Below are 24,665 nucleotides of genomic sequence, written 5' to 3'. Positions count from 1 at the left end.
CCGAGGAGGCAATATAACTGACCTTCTGAGTGTTACCTACATAATCATGCCTTGTGTTGAATGGGATAAATACTTGACATTTCCATCAACATGGAGAGAATATGTCAGACTACTAGGTCATACGAGTAAATGATGTAATGAAAAGATCATACCTTAATAAAAAGCTCGATGACAGGCTCCTTCTTGGCGTACATTTCGTGCAGAACTTCACAGGCAGCAAGGAGCCTCACACTGTTACTCGGTGTTCATGCCGCCACACACAGAGGAAATTCCGAAGTGCAGGCGGGGTTTCCCGCATCAAGCGGATAAAGATCAAACTCCTTTTGCACAATGTCCTTCCTCCCCATTTACGAAACGTTGGAGTGGATTTTTTTTTGGTTTTCATTTAATTTGGAATCCTCAAAAAGTACCGCACAGCTCCATAAATCACTAATTTACAATTCAATTGGGTGAGTCAGAGGTTAGAGGTGTAACGTTCCATAACTACTAGACTAATACTGGGTTTATCATATGTCACCTCAACTGGCCATTGATTGTGACACTCACTGTGCAGAAAGTGCCGACTTGTGATCATTGTGCAAAGAGATGGACTGATGGAGTGAAGCGAACATCCTGAAACATTCATGAAGCAGCTGACACACACACACACACACACACACACACACACACACACACACACACACACACACACACACACACACACACACACACACACACACACACACACACACACACACACACACACCTTAAGTATTTAGTCCACTGCAGTATGAAGGTCTTCTTCAATAGGGTCTACTATGTTCTGTTCAATGCAATTGGATTTTTTTTTCCAATTTCATCTCTCCATCTGATCTTTCGTCTACATGTGCTTCTTCAAGAGCCTTCTCCAGAATTCCTGTTTACAACAATAAAAAGAGTAATCGGAGATTGCAGACCCTCGCCAAAACTTCTTTTGGGTGGTGTATTTTGTGGTGTTTGTGTACTGGTGTGTTACCTAATTAATAAGAGACATAATTAGAACTACCGCTTTATAACTGCTGGCAGCGATGTACCAAGACGTCCTGCTTCGATGCAACCCCGCTTTGATCGGACACCCGACCCTGACCCATGACGTTCCTTTTATTATCATTCGTTACTCAATTTAATTTAGAATGAAATTAAAAGAAATTCAAATCAAATGGAAGACCAAATTGGTACAGTCCTGCATTGGAGTCATCAGAAGGAACCTAAACAAGCCAAAATCAAAGATGAAGTCATCAGGAGGAACCTGGATAGGGTTCCCATTTCAGCTGCTACCCCTCTACCCTCAAACCCATCCAGGTAGAGCTAAGTGAGCCTTGTTAAAAAAAAAAGAAAAAAGAACCCACATCAAAAAAATAAATAATTCTGACTGCCAGATGATGCGTTCGATCAAGTTCAAATTTAAAACATGTATTCCCCATCACTACTAGATCATAAATGTGAAGTTTCATGCCGATTGATTAAGCGGTTCCAGAGAAAACATTAGGTAATATTTTCTTCAATCCAATATGGCTGCCAAACAAGTGACCTATCAATTATTCCTTAAACTTGTACACCCATGGCTTGGGGAACGTTGATGTGAAGTTTCCCCTTGATTTGTTCAGCCATTTCGGAGAAGATTTTTATTGGTTTGAGAGTAAATCCAATTTGGCTGCCAAACCATGTGACCTATGATGTCATAGGTGTGAACATTTTATTCCTCATGGAGAGGCGGTCATACGTGTAAAGTATCGCCTCAAACTGTTGAGCGATTTCGGAGAAGGTTTTTTAAAGGGTTTTTCTTTTTTTTAAACAATATGGCTCCCGAATCACGTGACCGATCACATCATCAATTTTCTTTTTCTCTGGACCATTTTATCCCTAGATGACCCTCAAAAATGGTCATAATGATCCGATGTAGCATTCTACATTTGCAATTATGACGTCATAAATAAATCACACTCATTCCCGATGAGGAGTACTTGCCGTGTGCCAAGTTTCAATTTTTTTCCTTGGTGCGGTTTCAGAGATGCAGAGGTCCAAAGTTTTTTTCCGACATGGCTGCCACACCACGCGGCCGAATATGTCATAATTATCATCAAGAAGTTATACGCGAGTCGGCGCACCAATGGTGAAAATTTAGTCTCAATCGGCCAAGCGGTTCCGGAGAAAAACACAAAAGTCCTGTGCAGACAAACAAACAAACAGACAGAGACAAACAAACAAACAAATGGAACCAAATGCAATGCCCTCTCTCTCGGCGAGGGTAATAATTCTTGTTGTCCACCAATTATAATTGGTGCAGATAATTATCTGCTCTTCTTCCTCCTTGTCCAGGCCAGGCCCATTTCAGTGTTTTGACCATGACCATAAGGTCAAGGAATTTTGTTTTCTGTCTGATCCATTCGTTTCTGTTCTTGTCCCTTTTGCTCGAGGCAAGATAGACATCTTTCTTTGCATGGTGATCGATTTTTCCTCCATCTCATTTGTTGGAGACCATGTTTCACAGCAATGTGCCTTTGCTCAGGGAATAAAGAGTCTGCAAACTTTTCTTTTTCAAACATAAGAGCAGTTTGCTTTTCTTGCCATTTTCCCATTTTCGAAATGCTCGAGTACATCTCTTCACTCCTTCAAAGTGATCCGTATAGAGTACATCTATGCTGTCCTGTAAAAGGAGCCATGTGTGTCCATGTGTGTGTGCGTGTCCGTACTCCACACATTGGTTGGACAGTTCGCCTGCCTCCACCCACAATTTCTGTACTACGGACACCAACTTAGGAACCCTTTAAGATTAACCTTTTCTCTCAAGCAGCGCTTTTACTGTGGAGGTTATGCAGGTTTGTAACCGGGCGTAGTGGCGTGCGCCTGTAATCCGGCTACTCGGAGGCTTGGGTTGGAGGATCGCTTGAGGACGGCAGCTCTGCGCTGGGCCGCGCTATGAGAGGGTGTAGGGCAGCCCGGAATCATGGCGAAACCCAATCCTTATCCCTGTGTCGTAAGAGGCGACCAGGGTTGCGTCAGGAAGGGCATCCGGCGTAAAACCTGTGCCAAATCAGTATGCGGATCATAACGGATGATCCGCTGTGGCGACCCCTCATGGGAGCAGCTGAAAGACGAACGAACGTTATGCAGGTTTGTTATTATTTCCAACTATTTTCTCAAATTGAGTTGAACAGGTGACTGACGGTGGGTGATACAGGTCTCTGTGAAGTCGGTGATCGTATGATAGGGGAGCAGAAAACATTATTCTGCCGTTTTGATGAGGGAATGCCTGTCTGCATTTATGAGTGTGAGGATGGTGAGAGTAAAGATGGGACAACTTTGGAAGGGGGAAGAGAGGGGGTTGAGAACTTTCGGTGGGAGGGGAAGGGTGAGATAATATGGGACAGAGTTTGTACGGGGGAGGATGAGACCTTTTTGTTAAGGAATTTTCATTTGTGAGTTTACTTACAGTAAAAATGTAATTGTGTGTGTGTGTCTGGGGGAGGGGGGTGGAGGAGAGTGGGGGGGTTGGTGATGTAATCACCCCACTGGTAATGTGCTGTTTGTACATCTAATTGTTCATTTCAGCAATTTGAATCGCATTCCTTCTTCCCTTTCTCCAAACTGAGTTGCTCCATTATAATTTGCAGTTTTTCAACATCGTTTGAAATTTTAAAAAACAATGTTTTCTGTGAGTCCTCTGTGATTCTTTTTCCATCAATGTTCATTCCTCTACTTCTCCCATTTTACCAGTTGGAGCATTCCTTCCACTCATGCAGTGAATAATATTGATGAGATCACACATCCCTGTCCAACACCTCTTTCAATCTTGATGTTTCTATTTTGGTGGAGTTTCAAGGTCGGTGTTCGACCATTGTACACAATGCTTTACATTTTGATGTATCTGGCAGAGTTGACATTTCGGTGACGTCGAGCTCATATGACAGCATTTCTTTCCATTCTGCCAAAGGCTTTTCCATAATCAAGGAATGTGACACACAAAGGAAGTTTATATTCTCTTAATTTTTCCAGAAGCAGATTTACTGAATGCAGCTGGTCGATTTATCGAGTTCCACTTCACTAAACCTTCTTGCTCCCATGGTTGGGTCTTGATAAATTTGATGAACAGTTCATAAGTAATGGAGAGAAGGCTAATTGGATGGTAAATTTTTGGTCCATTTTATCTTCTTATTTTTGAATCAATATCAGCTCAGAGTTAACGGTGACAGGACGGCTGACCTCACTCAACCCAGCTATAAATCGTCATCCCGGTGTTTCACAGGCAGGGTAACGATTCATCGATGCATGTGGCCGCCCCTCAGATGAACTTTAAATTGGGCGTCACGTCTGCCGGCATTCGTTGGTGGACATTAAATATTCCATGGTGTCGTTCGCGAAGAATAGGCGAGCTATCGTCGGCACCATGAATAAATTCTAAATTCCTGCCCTAACCTACAAAGGGCACTGCAGCAGCGGTACAGCCATGCCATCAGCATGCAATTTTGGAGGTTACCCCTTCATTGAAGCAAAATAGCAAAGTCCGAGCAGAAGACTGTCTCTTAATCCGATAAAACGTTAATGCCTGAAACATCGGCTTCTCTTTGCTTTCCATGGCAATTAGCACAGCTCAAACATCATGTTCATTTCATCCAATGGACAAACGGTACTGTATGCGGAATTTGAACCCGGGTTCCTCACATCACGAGCCAAGGATTCAAACGGTAACACGATCGGGCCGACCCAAACGCTGCACTCACATCGGACTGCCTTTGGGCAGATTATTTTCCTGACAATCAGCCGAACAGTAAACAGACATCAGCACAACATTTGTTTTGTACAAAGCATTTTATGAAAAATCACCTGGGGTGGGAGAGGGTATCAATTAAACCCAATTATGTCACAAACATCTTATTTACAAAGCACTATTCTCTTAAGTCACCGGGTCAGGTGAACCGGGAATACTAGAAACTACATTTGTGTCCCCGTTGCTCTTCCCAACAGGATGGCTTTTCTAAAGGCAATTGGCAGTAACCGGTGCAGTCATTTCTGCACACGTGAGATCTCTTGGCAATTTCCATGGGAACGCGTGCGCCTTGTGGCTACCCCAATGCCTGCAGCGCCTCCAGTCACGATGTGATTGCGCAGGAAATGTTCATGTCAACAGGGATGCATCCGTAATGCGCCGATCAGCCAGCCACAAAGAGTGCTCTTTTCTCCGACGGGGCCAAGAGCATTGGGGCCAAGTGCTCTTTTCGCCTACGCTGGTCCGTGAACGCGTTCATGAATGTGCACACCCCACCACGCTGCCCATTTGAAACAAATTTTGCATCTTATTGTTAGTTGCAGATGTAACTGGGCCTGGTTTCATTAAAAAAAAAACCCTCGATGGTCTATCACGTAATAACAGAAAACAAATCGAAGTATTAATCAGTAAAAGTTTCAGAATGACACCTTTGCAAGGCAAATACATCTACAGATCAAATGACTGGCCCATCATAAATATCATTCCCAAAGTACAAGGAAACGACCAAATATGACTGAAAACATTAAGTACAGCAGCTTGGAGAATTTATCAGATTAAATCTTTAAATTTAATCTTTAGATTAAAAGGCTAACATGAATGAAAAGTTTAAAGAAGACATTTGAAAATTATCTTCAGAGGGGAAAAGGGGAAGAGACAAAGAAAATACGACTACAAGAAGGACACTGTACCTACTTGAAGCTGAAAAGCAGGGTCCATCAATGCATGGCTGTCAACATTGGAGCCTTCACCTTCTCCAGAAAACTCTCTGCTCTCACAACCTGCACCCTGTGGCAACTGCTGATATTCATCCGCGTTCAGTGTAATCACCTGTATTCCACTCGAGGTTCCATTGGGTGGACCACTAATAGTTAGCATCGTATCATCAGTTACCAATGCCAACTCATTCACACTCCCCAAAGGTATAGTCGATCCCTCCCCCATCAATGTTAGCTGTGTACCAACTGCTTCACTTCGTCCTGCCAGTAATGCACCTCCACCAACTTCCAACACAGGTGCAGATGGTAATGGGATTGTGGGTTGCAAAACATGTAAAGACTGGTTCCCACCCAGGGAGTCCAGCACAGGTGAACATCCCCCAGAAAGCAGAAGTCGAATTCCGGTCCCACCAGAGGTGACCTGGTATTGAAATATTGAGTTGTTCTCACCGTCCCCATGCTTTGTACTCAAGGCTTCCACATCAATACCCATGTGGTTCCGACTCTCGCTTTTCTGACTTGCTCTTGCCAAGCTTTCCTTATCGAGTTCCTGCAGATGAGCATGGATCTTCATATGGGAGCGTAGATTGTCAGGCCGTGCAAAACGTTGTGGGCAAACAGGACAGGAATGAGGACGAACACCCTTGTGAAGGGCAGCATGACGCCGCCTGGCACTGGGGTCAGAGAATGCCCGACCACAATCAGAGCAGCTATAGGGCTTTTCTCCCCTGTAGAAAATATACACGTACAAACAACAAATATATCAGGGTTTCTTTGACTTCTTTATACCATGCCCCATTAATTTGGGGTCAACGACTCGAGTCTCAGACTGGTCCAAGTCTATAATCAAGTGGCTGGTCAGGCCTGAGATTCGACTGAAGCTGTTCAGGGTAGGAATTTAGGATTTGGCCAGGGTGTGCGTGACAATTCTTGCCTTCCCTTTGTCAAAAGTCAATGTGGGATCGTTATTGTCTACGAGGACCAGCCGACACATACATTCCCATCTTAACATTAATGCGTGGGTCGGCACATTCATGATGTACATCCTGTACCAGTCCAACAGTTTATAATCAGACAACAATATATGTATATATATATATATATATATATATATATATATATATATATATATATATATATATATATATATATATATATATATATATATATATATATATATATATATATATATATATATATATGTTAATCCCCCGCTATATCGCGGTTCACCTATCGCGCCCCCGCTTCATCGCGGTTTTTCCCTTGGAACCTAACTAATTTTTTTTCTGCGGATTCCCGCGGTAATAATATATAAAATATAAATTATTTAAGCAATAAATTATAACGAGTGGCGCTCGACCAGTCACACAACGCACGAGACAAAGTTTCGCTTGTGAACTTCGAATATTTTCTACGTTTTTTCTCCAAGCCCAACGATGCTGCCCAAACGCCCTGCACCTTCTAAGGCTTCTGGCAAGGAACCGAAGCGCCAGAGGAAGGTTTATATTCACTCGATATAAATCAAACCCAAACGTGTTTATACACCGCCCAGCGTTTAATAATCAGGATATAAAACAAACCCAATCGTGTTTATACACTGCCCAGCGTTTAATATTCACTCGATATAAATCAAACTCAATCGTGTTTATACACTGCCCAGCGTTTAATATTCACTCGATAGAAAACAAACCCAATCGTGTTTATACACCGCCCAGCGTTTAATATTCACTCAATATAAATAAAACCCAATCGTGTTTACACACCACCCAGCGTTTAATATTCACTCGATATAAATAAAACCCAATCGTGTTTATACACCGCCCAGCGTTTAATATTCACTCAATATAAATCAAACCTGTGCTGTGTCACGTGATTGGGTTTTTGTATATCATGCCTCGCCCGCTAGGGGTGGCAGGAGTGTGCTTCTGGTCGCGCAATAAAGCGGAGTAGATGGTGGCCCGCGTGCTTCTTGCGTCCCACCGCACCTCGTACACTCTAGTTGGCTGACAAGGATGGTTGAATACGGACTTATGCCCGTTTTCGACGGGGACGACTTCGAATTGTTTTCGGAGCAATTGGAATGCTATTTCCACGCGAACGATGTGGTCGACGAGAGCAAACAGAAGTCGATCTTGCTCGCTTCGCTTTCGCCGGAGCATTATCGGCTGCTGGGTGATTTAGTGGCACCGAACAGGCCCCGGGATGACGGGCTGTCGTTTCGGGACATTGTGGAGAAAATGAAAGCACACATGGCGCCGGAGAAGTCATTGCAGCTCGCTCGATTCCAGTTCGATCGCCTCTCGAAAGGAGCAGAGGAGCGCGTCGCTGAGTTCGTGGCGCGGATTAAGCGTTCTTCCGTGGCCTGCAAGTTCACGGCGGGGGAGCGTCCAGCTCGGCTCAGAGATCGTTTTATTGCTGGTTTACGAGATGCGAAAATGGTTTCAGCGGTTTTACGGCTGAAGGATGAAGCCATTACATTCGACTCGGCGGTCAGCACGGCTACGGCGGTCGAGCAGACTCGCGGGGATGTTCGAGCCATCACCGGCCACGCGGGGTCGCAAGCACCCCGGGACGCGCGCACGACCTTCGATGCGGGTCGGACGTCGCCACGCGGCCGCGCGTGCGGCGGGGTGACCCCGCGGACATGCTTGGGATGTGGAGGTCGACACCTGCGCCGTGCATGCCCGTATAAAGGCAACGTGTGTTTGAATTGTCACAAGGTGGGTCATTTGGCGCGTGTGTGCCGTGGGGCGTCGGCCAACGTTAAAGTCGTGGACGGCGATGTGCGAGGCGACTCGGGGCGGAACCAGCGGCCGTTGTTGAGCCTGTTTTCAATTGGCCCGGCGACGGCGCGCCCGATGACGGTGGAAGTCGAAGTGAACGAAACGCCGATCACGTTCCAGGTCGATACGGGAGCAGCGGTGTCGCTCATCGGCGAACAGACCGCGCGTAGACTCAACGGCTTGAAGCTTATCAGGTCAAACCTCACGCTGTTCACGTACACCCGCGAGAAGATAACGCCAGTCGGGATGGCAGACGTGTCTGTGCGGTACCAAGGCCAGGTCGCCACGCTTTGGGTGTACGTCGTACGGGGGAGGGGGCCGTCTCTCCTCGGCCGAGATTGGATGACCCGCATCAGGCTAGACTGGGCCGCAGTTAACCTTGTGCAACCCGTGCCGAGCCAGTGGGAGGATCAGTTGGAGGAGATTCTTCAAAGACATCAAGGGTTGTTTAGCGACGACCTTGGAAAACTCAAGGGCATGGAGGCGAAACTCTTCTTGAAGGAGGGGGTGGTTCCTCGGTTTTGTAAACCGCGTCCGGTGCCGTATGCCCTGCGGGACAAGGTCAAGGGTGAACTGGATAGGCTGGAGGCCTGTGGAGTGATCGAACGGGTGTCGTGCTCAGATTGGGCCACCCCGGTTGTCACGGTGCTGAAACGGAATGGAGACGTCCGATTGTGCGGGGACTTCAAATCCACGGTTAACCCGGGGCTCAGCGTGGAGCAATATCCACTGCCGTCAATCGATGAGATATATGCGCGATTGGCGGGGAGTCAATACTTCACGAAGCTAGACCTGCGTGATTCATATTTTCACCTGCCGATGGATCCCGGGAGTAGCGAGCTTTTAACAATCAACACGTGTCAAGGACTCTATCGATATACCCGACTCTGTTTTGGGATTGCTTCGGCCCCAGCTTTGTGGCAGAAAGCCATGGATCAGGTTTGCATTGGCCTGCCCGCTCAGACCTACCTGGACGATGTGCTCATTGCGGGGAAAACGGCGGACGAGCATCTTGCGAACATTGCCCGAGTGCTGACAAAGCGAGAAGCATGCAGCCTGCGCTTAAACAGGGACAAGTGCGCGTTCTTCAAGCAGCGCTTGGAATACCTCGGGCACATCATCACGCCGGAGGGGCTGTTGAAAGGTCCTCGGAAGGTGGAGGCGATTCAGTGCATGCCACCGCCTCGCGACAAGACGCAGCTGCGCTCGTTCATTGGCATGGCCCAGTATTACCAAAGGTTCGTGCGCGGGCTCAGCTCACAACTTGCGCCGTTAACGCGGTTGCTCAAGAAGGACGAGCGCTGGGCTTGGGGGCCTGCACACCAGGCGTCGTTCGACTGCGTCAAGCGGCTGCTCACAGAGGATACGGTCCTCGTGCACCACGAGCCTGCGCGTCCGCTCCTATTGGCATGCGACAGCTCTGCATATGGCATCGGGGCAGTGCTCTCCCACAGGATGGACGATGGTTCCGAGCGGCCTGTTTGTTTTGCATCCCGGACCCTGTCCACAGCAGAGCGTGGATATGCCCAGATTGAGCGTGAGGCTCTCAGCCTCGTCTGGGGTGTGCGTAGGTTTCATCAATATCTGCTGGGGCGGCATTTCACTTTACAGACGGATCACAAACCGCTTCAATTCATCCTGAGACCCGAACGCGGGGTGCCGGTGGTAGCAGCCGCGCGAATACAGCGGTGGTGTCTGTTTCTGGGTGCTTCCAATTATGATATTCAGTTCCGAAGCACCGAGAAGCATGCTAACTGCGACGGGCTCTCACGCTTACCGTGTGCGGAGGGTCCAGCTGCGTCTGAGTTGGGCGACCGGGTCGATGTGTTCGCGCTGGACCAGGTCCAAAGCGGGCCGGTCACGGCCAGGCAGGTCGCAGTGGAATCGGCTCGTGATCCGGTGCTTGCCCGTGTCGTCCAGGCGATTTCTACGGGGAATTGGAGCGATCTGCCTTCGACACCGGCATTTCAACCTTTCACGTCACGCGCAGCGGAGCTGTCGTTGGTCCAACGGTGCGTTATGTGGGGAATGAGGACCGTGATTCCACCGAGGTTCAGGCAGCGGTGTTTGGAAGAAATGCATGTCAGTCACCTTGGCATCGTGAAGACCAAGAGTCTTGCTCGTAGCCTGTTGTGGTGGTCGGGGTTGGACAAAGACATTGGGCAGTTGTTTAAGCGTTGCGCCACGTGCCAGACAGATGCTGATAACCCGCGTCGAGCTTCGGGTCTCTGGCCTGTGCCAGACCGAGCTTGGCAGAGGGTCCATGTAGATCTTGCGGGACCGGTTAATGGCAAGATGTTTTTGATTGTGATTGATGCATTCTCTAAATGGCCGGAGGTTGTAGTAATGCAGCATACTTCAGCAAACATTACGGTAGAGAAGCTGCGGACGATCTTTGCTAATAAAGGGTTGCCGGAGATCCTGGTCTCTGATAATGGTCCGCAGTTCATCGCGGGGGTATTTGATGAGTTTATGCGCCAGAATGGTATTCGACATCTAAGGTCCGCACCGTATCATCCTGAGACGAATGGCCAAGCTGAGTCGTTTGTCAAGATGTTGAAGCGGGCTTTGCGCAGGGGGGGTGTTGCACCTGTGCAGGCGGTGGTCGATGTCTTTTTGCTCCATTACAGGAACGCAGTTCATCCTGTCACGGGTGATCCGCCGGCCATTCGTCTCTATGGACGGGCTTTGCGGTCCAGGCTGGATTTGCTACGACCTGGAGGGTCGGGGAGTGGGGCGATGTCGCGTCCGACGCGGCTGCGCAGCTTCGAGGTGGGGCAGCGGGTAATGGTGCGCGATTATTTCCACGGTTCCAAATGGGTTCCGGCGGTGGTCTCTGTGGTGCTGGGGCCGGCGAATTGCATGGTGCGGACTGATGGTGGGGATGTGTGGAAGCGGCATGTGGACCAGATGCATGATCGCTGTTCAGCGTCACCCCCCCCACACCTCCCCGAGCTGAACGATGTGGGACCCCCACCGGTAGTGTCGCCGGCACCTGACGTTGTATCGCCGGGGCTGGCTGGGCCGGCGCCGAGGGGGGCTTCGCCTGATGCCGTCCTACCCGGGGACGTCGAGCAGGCTGGGCAGTCGGGGATAGCTGGTGTTGCGGAAAGTGCGAGTCCGGCGAGGGTGTCACCTCGACCGGGCCGGGAGGCGTCTGAGCCTGGACTGTCTGGTGGCGCTGCCCGTCCGAGGCGGGTCAGGGTGCGGCCGCGGTACTTGGAGGATTATGAGTGTTGATGGGTTTCCGATGGTCATGTTGTGATTATCCGTTCGTTATGTGATGGGTCATTTTACGAGGGGAGGAGTGTGCTGTGTCACGTGATTGGGTTTTCGTATATCATGCCTCGCCCGCTAGGGGTGGGAAGAGTGTGCTTCTGGTCGCGCAATAAAGCGGAGTTGATGGTGGCCCGCGTGCTTCTTGCGTCCCACCGCACCTGGTACACTCTAAAACCCAATCGTGTTTATACACTGCCCAGCGTTTAATATTCACTCGATAGAAAACAAACCCAATCGTGTTTATACACCGCCCAGCGTTTATTATGCACTCGATATAAATAAAACCCAATTGTATTTACACACCGCCCAGCGTTTAATATTCACTCGATATAAATAAAACCCAATCGTGTTTATACACCGCCCAGCGTTTAATATTCACTCGATATAAATCAAACCCAATCGTGTTTACACACCACTCAGCGTTTATTATGCACTCGATACAAATCAAACCCAATCGTGTTTATACACCGCCCAGCGTTTAATATTCACTCGATATAAATAAAACCCAATCGTGTTTATACACCGCATTTATAAAAAAAAAAATAGGCATTTTTGGGGAAGGCGTCCATTCATCGTGGATTTTCACTTCTCGCAGGGGGGTTTGGAACATAACCTCAGCGATAAACAGGGGATGACTATATATATATATATATATATATATATATATATATATATATATATATATATATATATATATATATATATATATATATATATATATATATATATATATATATATCAAACATATACACGCACACAATGTGGATGATAAGTCAATACCTAATTTTAAATTGTTGTTGCAATTTTATTCATGAACCGATTTTAATGAAACAAACTAAATTAAAGAGGGTCCAGTGAGGTTTTATGAACAACTCTTGAAAAGTCCACATATGCTCCAGCACATTTCCTTAATCAGACTGGCCCATTCGCTACTGCTGATTTTAACATGTTTTCAGGAATATTGGTGAGAATATTGAATATTTATCTCCTCCAGTTCATCACTGTTTTTGGCTTCTTGCTTTAAACTTGCTCCTTGGCCCATCCTCACAGGACTACGGGGAGGCAACTCATGAACGCCACGTCTCCATTTAAAATTGGATATCGACTTATCATACACCCTGTAACATACGTGTATATATATATATATATATATATATATATATATATATATATATATATATATATATATATATATATATATATATATATATATATATATATATATATATATATATATATATATATATATATATATATATATACACACAGGGGGCTGGAAAAGTAGATAAACAGTAATGAATTATGAATTATTAAATGAATCCTCGCACCACTATTATAATACTGGTATAATCCTTATTGTATACTTACTTTTGCAGCCCCCTGTATATGTGTATATAAACATATAAACACACGAGTGGAGCATACTTGTACTCTGCAAGCAGATACTGAAGTGCGTCCTTCATACAGACAAAATAAACAGTCCAACTCCACCCTCTAGTGGCTGAAGTGACATCATAGACCCGGTACAGTTCAAGCTCGACCACTCTCTGGCTCTCCCGGTACACTCTCTACTACTCTCATCTGCCTCGGCAGAGGCAGCAAAGCTCCACCAACCAACTTTTGTTTATGGATATCCTTTTCTGGAATTGTGGCTTCAGGTTAAATAATTTTGCCAAAATTAAATATTTTATCCAACCTATCGAGTAGTAAACATTTATATCAGTGGGTGAGTGGGTAGAAAGAAATAATTATAATTTAATAAATTTCTGCATGGGGTTTGTATGAAAAACATCCTGACAACCCAGGACTTGAACCCAAGGACCTCATCATTCATGCGCCGACAGCCCACTGGGCTATTGAGTCTTCAGGATAATCTTAAGAATTTCTCACACTAACACTGCAAGCTTTATAATGGCCAACATCTTACATACCTATGAGGCAGACCCTAAACGTGTACGTGCGTGTGTCATTGGTTGTTATCTCCAAATGTGGGTTTCATAAAGGTGGAACGGAGTCCTCCCAGGTCTCACAGTATTCACCTCCGTTTCAGTGAGGGATCATGACTCATGGACCAATTTGTGAAGCTTCCCGTTCTCAAAGTTTTGTACCGAGGGCTCTTTTGAGGATCGTCACCGAGCCCTGGACAGCTTCCAACTGCAGTTTGTTTGTAGAGCCGTAGAGCAAATGTGACTTAGGCCTTGGAGATAAATCTGATTTATATAATCAGAGAGAGAGAGAGAGAGAGAGATTCAGAACAAAAAGGGGGGAGAAAATATAGATGGGCAGGAAGGGAGAGGGAGGGAAGGGAAAGAGAGAGGTAAGAGAAGAGAAAATGAGGAAGAGGAAAGGGCAAGAGGATTTGGTGAGTATGTGGGAGCGAGAGTGGAGAAAGTAAGTGAGAGGGGAAATGAGAGGGGAAGTGAGAGGTGAGAGTAAGTGTAATAATAAAATACTTTTAGTTTCAATATTATTTTGTTTGCATACATAGCAAACAAACTCCTGCCCTCTAACTCCCCCCACTGAGATCGAGTCTGTAGTCCGAGATGGATGTTTGGTCTGGTGTTAGCGTAATGCAGAAATGATGGGCCGGCTGAATGGCCTCCTCCTGTGTCAAAGTTCTTTGTTAATCTAGTTACCCATTGACTCATCCTGATTGTGCTCTGGAGGGGAGGGAGAATAAGTTAGGACAATATACAAGGTGTGCATACTGCAGAATGAAAATAGTTAAAATTTTAGAAAATATGCATACCCGCGACAGGGTCAGATACAATATAGAACATACAGAAAAACAGAAGAAACGAGAAGGGCACTCGGGAGAGCGCATACCTCCGCCATGTAATGCCTGATCGATGAGAACAAATTGGGCCCAATACATTTTTGAAATAATCATGCTATATATCATTTTTGGCCCTCTCAATGGTGAAGAATCACTTTAAAAATTAAATAATTATCGTGTCCAGATCCGGATTCAGATTCTCACCAAAATTGAATCAATTCGTCGTGGTCACACACCCAACCTGTCCACCAAGTTTCATCCGAATCCATCCACAAGTTTTTGAGATACCGTGCTATATATATTACTTGAGCCCGATCTCTCAATGGTGAAGAATCACTAAAAACAATAATCAGATCCAGATCCGGATCTTCACTAAAATTGAATCAATTCTTCTTTGTCACACACGCAACGTGTCCACCAAATTTAATCCGAATCCAGCCACAACTTTTTGAGATATCCTGCACACAGACAGACAGACAGACAGACAGACAGAAAGGGGAGAAAGCATAACCTTCACCTTCGGTGGCAGAGGCAATGAGAGAAAACAGACCTGTGAATACGAAGGTGAGTTGTCAGAGTTCCATTGGCTGTGAAGCATTTTCCACACACCTCACACCGAAATGGCTTTTCACCTGAAACAAAGGAAGTGCTCTCTTTGATCTTCTACTTATAAACAGAAGTAGAATATGTACAAACGTTAATGTATAATACTGCAGGTAAAATAAAATAAAAAAATCGTTTTGATATCGTGCGGTATTTTTGAATCTGTGTTTAAAGTTACACCAGTGCGATTTACTTTGTGGGAGTAAAAGGTGGGATAAAAGGAGGAGCAACATTCTTCCACCGGTCAAAGGGGAACACAAGAATAAGTCACTTACCTAAAAAACAAGTCACTGACATCCTGTTGCAGCACTATTTTGAGGACACCACCATTCAATGTACAGGTAGCTATACCATATCTACAAATTACATCAGAGTGCGAACTATACCTGTATGAGTGCGCATGTGTTTCTTTAGCTGTGCAGTATCTGAGAACTTGCGTGCACATTGTGAGCACTCTCTCAAATGCCCTGCATGGAATGCACACACACACACACAAACACATGAGTACTCAGAAGAGGGGCAGAGGAAGAAGAGGAACAGAAAGAACAATAAGGTAAGAAAATCAAATAAATAAAGAAGAGGAGGAAGAGTTTCACCGCAATGATGGGTTTTCAAAAATCATGCCTAATGAAGCTCTCCGAGGATAAGTATAGTGAGAGGAATATAGCTCAAATGTGGAGTGCTCCGAAGACGAGAGGTAACCACAATTCAGTGACAAGGAATTGATCAGAGAAGACAAAAAAAAAATAACGGTGTAATCGACTTTTCGGATTACTTTGCGAAAATTCAGCCACACCGATTGTACCTTGTAGCATTTCCGACTGGAGGAAAATCTGCTCGACAGTGTGCTCAGTAATGAAAGCCGGAGGTGAAGAGAAGTACCAGCAAAGACTGGCGGTTTAATTATCTCATAGATACATCCACATTTCATCAATACAAATGATATATGTATGTGTGTGTGTATATATATATATATATATATATATATATATATATATATATATATATATATATATATATATATATATATATATATATATATATATATATATATACACACATACATACACACACACACACACACACACACACACACACACACACACACACACACACACACACACACACACACACACACACACACACACCAGGTAGTTACATCCAATACATAAAGGAACCCTGGAATTTAGACATATCACAGTATTTTGTTTAGATAAATTACCTTTCCGCTCATATCAGTGGACAAGGAAATGTGTTGTTTGTGTAGCAGGTTTGAATTCCCTTTGTAACTCCTCTCAAGATCCCCTCCATTGTAATATCCCTTCTTATCTCTCCCCCCCCTCCCGCCCCCATCCTCTTAATCTCTCTCGTTCCCTGCACCTCTTTTCAGAGCATCGATACACACTATGCAATGCACAAACCCACATTTCATTACAAAACCACAGTACAAAGCCAAATAAAAGGATCAGCATCCGGTAGTGTTGGGAACATCCAGCGCCCAATGGTGGATCAAGAACCGCATACGAGTGGGGTTACCAAAGGATGGTGTCCTTGAGCCGGGCTCTCGACCAATGAACGTGGCCTGACACCAGCTACGCTCCCAATGCAAAGACAGCGGCATGAACAACAAATTATGCCGGGATAAGAGTCGGCTCATAGGCCACGCCTCGGCTGAGAGCTTTCTTATCAATCTGGCAAGGCCAGAGCTCAAGGTTGTGTGCATCCAGGAAACCAGAGCCAGAAGGAGTCCTCAAGGAACAAGCAACGTGAACGTCAGCCGCTGTGCAGACGGCCTCTGTTGAGAGTGTTCGAGCCAGTGGATCATTATGCACTCCGCAGGGCTCTTTCCCTGGACGTGCTGGCAACTACATACTGATTTACACTTTCCTCATTTAATCGTTCACTTGGAATGCACAGAGAGCAATCAACATTTTCCCATCGACTCATTCAGAGTAGGGGTACTGATACACATTCATGATTTCCTCCACGCATTATGAAGCATTCACTGCATTTCTCCCCACGTAGCGCATCACACAATCTCTCTCTCTCTTCTTTCTTCCCCAACCCCACCCTTTTCACATTGGAACCACAGGTTTGCATCAAGTGAACCAGGGGCACCAACAAGCCCCACATTCTCTATCTCTTCCTTGTCTAATTTCCCAGAGTGAATGAGGCATCAGTGTCTGTAGTTTCATGGCAAGGTGATTGTCTAAGGGGCTTGTGTGTACAAGGGGAAGGTTCTTTCTTCTGTGACACTGCATTGTTTATAAATGCATGCCTTTTAACATGACCATTCGTTTCCAACCAGGCCGAGTGTCTCTCTCTATTGGTTAGATACTTGTGCGTAAATAGTGGATGAGAGTTTTTCCCCGCTGATTCGCTATGGTCAGACTAGCTGACGTCCCACTTACGGTTCCGCTCGGCCGTACTCGATTTAAATAGGAGTGTGGGCATCGAGAGCATGGTTCCCTATCTGGGAAGGTAATGAGGTAATTAGACGCGAGGACCTTACCTAAATGAATCATCTCAGATGGCATCCGTGGTTGCTAAGCAACATGTCGTGCCACGGAATTATCTGCAGCTTGTCTGCTTCTGGGTAAAAGTATAGAAGCAGGTCCGACAGGCCACTCATGATCCAGCCAGCAAATCCAAACAAACTGTCTGTCCATTCAGGGAGGGACTTCAAAATCAAATCACTGCAATTTGCGTTCGCTCCGCATAGTTCTAAGGCTACGTAGGTCTCTGGTGGACATTAGAAGACTGAACAACACGTCTTCTGTCCATAATAATGTGTGTGTGTGTGTGTGTGTGTGTGTGTGTGTGTGTGTGTGTGTGTGTGTGTGTGTGTGTGTGTGTGTGTGTGTGTGTGTGTGTGTGTGTGTGTGTGTGTGTGTGTGTGTGTGTGTGTGTGTGTGTGTGTGTGTGTGTGTGTGTGTGTGTGTGTGTGTGTCCTCCATAACTCCAAAATCATGAAACCTATCGGCCAAAAACTTTGCATGCATACTAGGGGAACTCCAAGGGATTGCATGAATGAAAACTGGGTATTTGGATAAATTTAAACACCCCTTTTAAACATAATGAACTCATCTCATCATGAATAGAGAACATTGTACTTTACGGTACTTCTACATATCGACGGTCCCCTGTGCCAGTGCGCATGCGCAGCCTGAGCCGGAGCCAGGGATGTTGTGGGTGTTTCAACCTGTTCAATACTTGTTTGATTATTGTCGTTCCACGCTAATAAAGTGGTCGAACAAATTGAACTCTGTTCTTATTTATAATCAAACAACTTGATGCAGTCGAGTAAAGATCGTCGGTGCTGAGGAGGACACGACTGGGTGAAAACGGACCACGAGAACGTCGACAGTGAGTTTGGATTTCTCGGGTACTGTACCCAATCTTCGCCCCCAGGACACTGTACACACGTGTGCATCACCGAAAATAGAACGTTTACTCCAGAATCACTGTTCCTATGGCGCCGGTGGAAGCAGAGTGCCCGATCGAGGGTTGTGACTATATGGCTACACACGCAGAGGCGGCAGTGGTGGCGGCCATGTTGAGTATACACAGCACTGTGCACGTCGCCGCCCCCATGGCGGTGAGCTCGAATGCTAAGATGGAGAAACTCAAGCGTCCCTCCATAGCACTGGCCGGAACAGGCGAGGCCTGGTCGTACTTCATAACCCGCTGGGGCGAATACAAAACAGGTACTAAGCTTGTCGGACCCAACATAGTCGCGCAGCTCCTGGAGTGCTGTGAGGAGGAGCTGAGAAAGGACCTCACTCGCACGGCGGGTACGAGCCTCGTGGGCAGCGATGAAGAAGACGTCCTCGCCGCCATGAAGGCGCTCGCCGTCCGGACGGAGAACACGATGGTAGCTCGAGTGGCCCTGTCTAACATGCGGCAGGGACACGAGGAGCCCGTCCGGTCGTTCCACGCCCGCATCAAGGGGCAGGCGGACACGTGCAAGTATGAAATGAAGTGCACCAAGGCGGGGTGCGATCAGGTCAACGACTTCACGGAAGAGATATTGCGCAACGTGGTTGCCCGTGGCATCGCGGACCAAGCAATACAACTTGACCTACTCGATGAGAAGAACCAGGACATGCCATTAAAGGACATGATAGAGTATATCGAGGCCAAAGAGTCTGGAAAACGCTCGGCATTGCGCCTGCTTGATACTCAGAGCACGGACGCGATCAGTAGTTCGTATCGGCGGGGAAAGCGACAGGACGTCCGCGCCAGAGTAGGAGCCAGGCCGGAAAAACGGAAGGCCAAGCCCGAAGGAGTATGCATCTACTGCGGCGGGGTGGGCCACGGCAAAACGCCTCAATGGCGCGCCAGACGCGCCGAGTGCCCCGGGTACGGAAAAAAGTGCCGGAAGTGTGACCGCCAGAATCACCTCGACAAAGCGTGCCTGGGCGGCCGATCGGCAAGACCCCCATCTAAGGAGACCGACGGGATGTACGACGAGCAGACGGCAGCCTTCATCGAGCTATGCACGGTCACCAGGGCCAGCACAGAGGACGAAATGCGCGCGCTTCCCCTCGCTCACCACCTGTACGATGATATGTGCGATAAGTGGATGAAACGCATATCCGACCCGCAGCCATACGTCAACCTCACTCTCACCAACAAGCGCGAGGATTACAAAGCGCTGGGTTTTAACCTCCTGAAACACACCCGCGCGGAAACCCTACCCGCTATGGCAGACACAGGGTGCCAGAGCTGCCTGATCGGCATTAAAGTCGTCCAACAAATGGGCCTGAGTACCGAGGACCTCATACCTTTATCCATGACCATGAAGGCCGCAAACAACAAAGGAATTCGTATCCTCGGAGCCGTGGTAGTCAGATTCGCCGGTAACAGTGACGACGCTCGGAGATTGGAGACGCGCCAAATCGCGTACGTGACGGACCCTTCAGACCGCATATTCTTCTCCCGCGCGGCCTGCATGGACCTGGGAATGATCTCGGACAGATTCCCGACACTCGGAGAGGTGAATCTGACAACCTCGGAATTGTGCAACTGCCCGCGACGCGCGGAGTCGCCGACCGCACTCCCCATGCCAGCGACCGAGGCCAACAGAGAGGCACTACAGTAACATTTACTCAGGATGTATGCTCAGAGCACATTCAACACGTGCCCACACCAGCCACTACCGAGAATGACCGGCCCGCCACTACGTCTTATGCTCAGTGAGAACGCGACAACGGTTGCCCATCAAACTCCCATCTCCGTGGCCATACATTGGCAAGATGAGGTAAAAGCAGGCCTCGACCAGGACGTTCGGCTCGGCGTGTTGGAGGAAGTACCCGTCGGCACGCTGGTGACATGGTGTCACCGCATGGTAATTTGCGCGAAAAAGAATGGCAAGCCGCGACGCACCGTCGACTTTCAGGCCTTGAACAAGCATGCGTTCCGTGAAACCCACCACACCCAATCCCCGTTCCACCAGGCGAGACGCGTACCTAACGGGAAGCGCAAGACAGTATTCGACGCATGGAACGGTTACCATAGCGTCCGCCTACACGAGGACGACCCCCACAAGACGACCTTCATCACTCCATGGGGGCGCTACCGGTACCTATCTGCCCCACAAGGGTATATGGCATCGGGGGACGGTTACTCACGACGATACGATGAGATCGTCGCGGACATTGGTAACAAGACCAAGTGCGTAGATGACACGCTACTATGGTCAGACACGATTGAGGGGAGCTACTTCCAGGCGGTCCAATGGCTGGATATATGCGGCCGGAATGGAATCATCCTCAACCCGGAGAAGTTTGTCTTCAGCGCACCCACGGTGGACTTCGCGGACTTCACCATCACCATGACCGACGTGCGACCGTGCAGCCGCTACCTGGAAGCAATCCACGATTTCCCACAACCGCGTAACATCACCGACGTCAGATCGTGGTTCGGGCTTGTCAACCAGGTGGCATACGCCTTTAGTATGGCCGAACGAATGCAGCCATTCCGGAAGCTCCTGAAAAGTGGAGAACGCTTCCAGTGGTCCATGGAGTTAGAGGACATATTCCGCGAGTCGAAAGACGTGATCGTACAAGAAATCGAACACGGTGTCCGCATATTTGACAAAACTAAGCCAACATGCATCGCCACGGACTGGTCGAAGGAGGGAATCGGATTCTGGTTGCTTCAAAAGCACTGCCGATGCGTGCCAGTTAGACCATTCTGCTGCACTGATGGATGGAAAATAACCCTGGTCGGCAGCAGATTTACACACGCGGCAGAATCCAGATACGCGCCCATAGAGGGCGAGGCTCTCGCAGTCGCGGACGCCTTGGACAAGGCGCGCTACTTCGTACTGGGCTGCGAGAACCTGATCGTTGCGGTAGACCACAAACCACTGCTGAAACTCCTTTCGGACAGAGCACTTGACGACATACCCAACCCCCGCCTCAGGAACCTCAAGGAGAAGACCCTGCGTTATCGCTTCCGCATCATACATATCCCGGGCATGAAGAACAAGGCGGCAGATGCCATGTCGCGCAGGCCGGTTGGCACCACGCGACCTCCACTCATGAACCTTCCAGATGACAATGCCACCATAGCGACCCACCTCCAACCAAGCACGCACACCGACGTCCTGTCCCTCCTACGCCAAACTGAGCCGGAGTATGACGACGACGTCGAGGAGGACAACCTGGCATGGTGTGCCGCGGGCCTCGAATCATTGCGATCAGTAACATGGGATCGCGTCAGGGAAGCCACCAGCAGCGATGGCGATATGCACATATTGGAGGGAATGACAATGAACGGCATCCCCGACTCAAAAATCGAGATGCCAGAGACAATTCGCGACTATCACCAGTACCGCGAGAACATTACATCGACAGATGGAGTGATCCTATACAAGGACCGAGTAGTCATACCACCCTCACTCCACGGCGATGTGCTGAGCGCCCTACACGCTGCCCACCAGGGCGTATCAATGATGACCGCCCGCGCAGAATCCTCTGTATTCTGGCCAGGCATGTCAGCCGACATCAGCGACACTCGGAAAAACTGCGAACACTGCCACCGGATGGCACCATCACAGCCTGGAGCGCCACCAACTCCACCTATTCCGGTCGTTTACCCTTCAGGCAGTGTGCTCGGACTTCTTTGTACACAGGGGTGCACTCTACCTTGTGACGGTGGACAGATACTCGAACTGGCCGATCATCTCAAAGTCGACGGGTGGCGCCGCCGGACTCATAAACCACTTACGTCACGCCTTCGTGACGTACGGGACACCAGAAGAGCTCGCGTCGGATGGGGGACCAGAGTTCACCTCCACCGAGACCAGGTCATTCCTGCACAGATGGGGCGTACACCACCGCTTGTCATCGGTGGCCTTCCCTCACAGCAACTGTCGCGCGGAGATTGGAGTTAAGACAATGAAATGACTTATCACGGACAACACCAGCCCGCAGGGAGAACTTGACACTGACGCTGTGCAGAGAGCGATACTACAATATCGTAACACGCCTGACCCTGACACGAAGATCTCCCCGGCAATGTGTGTCTTCGGCCGCCCGATACGCGATTTCATCCCAATTATCCCTGGGAAGTACAGACCGCACGACACTTGGCATGAGACCCTGAAAGCGACGGAGGAGGCCCTTCGCAAACGTCATATCCGCACAGCCGACACCTGGGCAGAACACACCAAATGCCTTCCGCCACTTGCTGTAGGGGACCTCGTCCGCGTACAGAACCAGACAGGATTCCACCCAAAAAAATGGGACAAGACAGGCAGTATCGTGGAGGTACGCCAACACGACCAATACGTGATCAAGATCGACGGCTCGGGTAGAGTCACACTTCGGAACAGGAAATTCCTGCGCAAGTTTAGCCCAGTTCGCAATGACCAGCTGCCACCCCGGTCTATCTATGATAATCTAGCAACCCGCATCACTGTACCTGCACCCGTTGTAACACCCCAACTGCCTGACCTCGACAGCGAACCCGTGACATCTGCGACGCCAACGGGACCCACGCCGGCACTGACGTCAGTATGCACACCCCAGTGCAAGACGACACCCGTTTCAGACATGCCAGCAGCACCAGGACGAGGCACACCGAGGCGCGCGATCCTTCAGACGCCACCTTCGGCCCCTGAAACACCGAGAGCCCCATCCCCACTGGGGCCCGATGTGACACCACCAGCACCAGCAATAGGTCAACGCCGATCCACCAGAGCGACCAGCGTGCCTGTCTGGCACAAGGACTACTCCATGGAATAGTCACACGATGGGCGATATAAACTTTTGTTCATTCATTAAACTTAATATTTTCTCAGCCTTTATCTATTAACATAATAAAGACTCGGAGGGAGATAGAGAACATTGTACTTTACGGTACTTCTACATATCGACGGTCCCCTGTGCCAGTGCGCATGCGCAGCCTGAGCCGGAGCCAGGGATGTTGTGGGTGTTTCAACCTGTTCAATACTTGTTTGATTATTGTCGTTCCACGCTAATAAAGTGGTCGAACAAATTGAACTCTGTTCTTATTTAATGAATAAATAAAAACAGGCTTGTCCAGGGTCAGTCCATTCTCCCTCGCAGGGGTCTTAAACCGTCATTTGTTTCAGCCTGCTCAAAAATGCCTTGCCTTGGAACTACAATGTCCTCTCATGGATGAAGTAAAGTAAATAATCTAAATCTGTCTTCGGATTTGTGGATTGGAGCATGTGGACTAATGAAGTGTCAAAATCTGGAGTGAAATCTGAAAAAATTAAGAAATTAATGTTTCTTGTAACTCAGTGTATTTACTTAAAGCAAGATTGTGAGCCCTCCATCCCCATGTTAAAAAAAAATTCGCCAAAGCATTAAACTTAACTTTTTCTACTGTTTGGGGAATTATATCGAGTGAAGAAAAGATTAAGGAATGTGCCGAAAGTGTAACAAAAATGATTAACTAGCAGGATAGCTGCAAAGGCTCCTGCGGCCGGGTTCTCCGTGGGAAAATCTCTGAGTTAGGAGGGCAAAGTAAATTAAATTAAAGACCAAATTAAAAGAACGATTAACATAACGGGAGGATTACAATGAGTAAACCAATGGGACAAGTGAACTACGAGTTCAAGGGAAAAATGGGAAGTAAGGTAAAAAATATTTTAATTCATTTACTCTGAAAAGTTTCCATTCAATTTTTGAGGCATTGCCCTCCCCCTCTCTCTTGGTCTCGCTCCCACCCCCCTCCTGGAGTATATAGTGACGTGTGGTGAGGCGTCGCTCTCCCCACATTCTTACCTCTCCCCCGCTCTTTCTATCTCCTCCGTCTGTCAGTATTCTCATCAGTGAAGCGACGGGTGATGTTTGTCTCTAAATATATGCTTAATTGCGTGGTAATCCAATTTTGATTACAACTCATGCAGAGGAAATGAGGTAATGCACGTTTTGTTAAGAGATTGCAGCAGCGGTCCATTATATTATGCACCGCCCAAAAAGATATGTTTTTACAATGCAGAGGAAAGAAAATGGTGAAGTCTT

The 24,665-nt window shown here is 47.8% G+C and overlaps 1 protein-coding gene across 7 annotated transcripts in view; it reads right to left on the bottom strand.

Annotated features, from left to right (window-relative positions):
• Positions 1-24,665, bottom strand: part of LOC147017658 (uncharacterized) — a 158,427-nt gene that overhangs the window by 105,867 nt on the left and 27,895 nt on the right. For 6 of the 7 annotated variants that reach the window (XR_015049575.1, XR_015049574.1, XR_015049578.1 and 3 more), the window contains 3 exons: positions 15,549-15,629; positions 15,110-15,191; positions 5,699-6,449 (listed from right to left, as the gene is read on the bottom strand). Coding sequence is in view for 2 of the 7 variants with exons in the window: in XM_085847404.1 (XP_085703530.1) it covers positions 5,699-6,449; positions 15,110-15,191; positions 15,549-15,629 (914 nt within the window). In the remaining 5 variants the exon portion in view is untranslated. Of the gene's footprint in view, positions 1-4,808; positions 5,286-5,698; positions 6,450-15,109; positions 15,192-15,548; positions 15,630-24,665 lie in introns of those variants that run through there. The other variant, XM_085847405.1, reaches the window with a different exon arrangement.

The sequence above is a fragment of the Eptatretus burgeri genome, chromosome 11 (assembly GCF_056783735.1).
Source record: "Eptatretus burgeri isolate ZD-2024b chromosome 11, Ebu_testis_v1, whole genome shotgun sequence".
NCBI lineage: Eukaryota > Metazoa > Chordata > Myxini > Myxiniformes > Myxinidae > Eptatretus > Eptatretus burgeri.
Note: the sequence above shows the minus strand (reverse complement) of the source record. Positions and strands in the feature narration are given on the sequence as shown.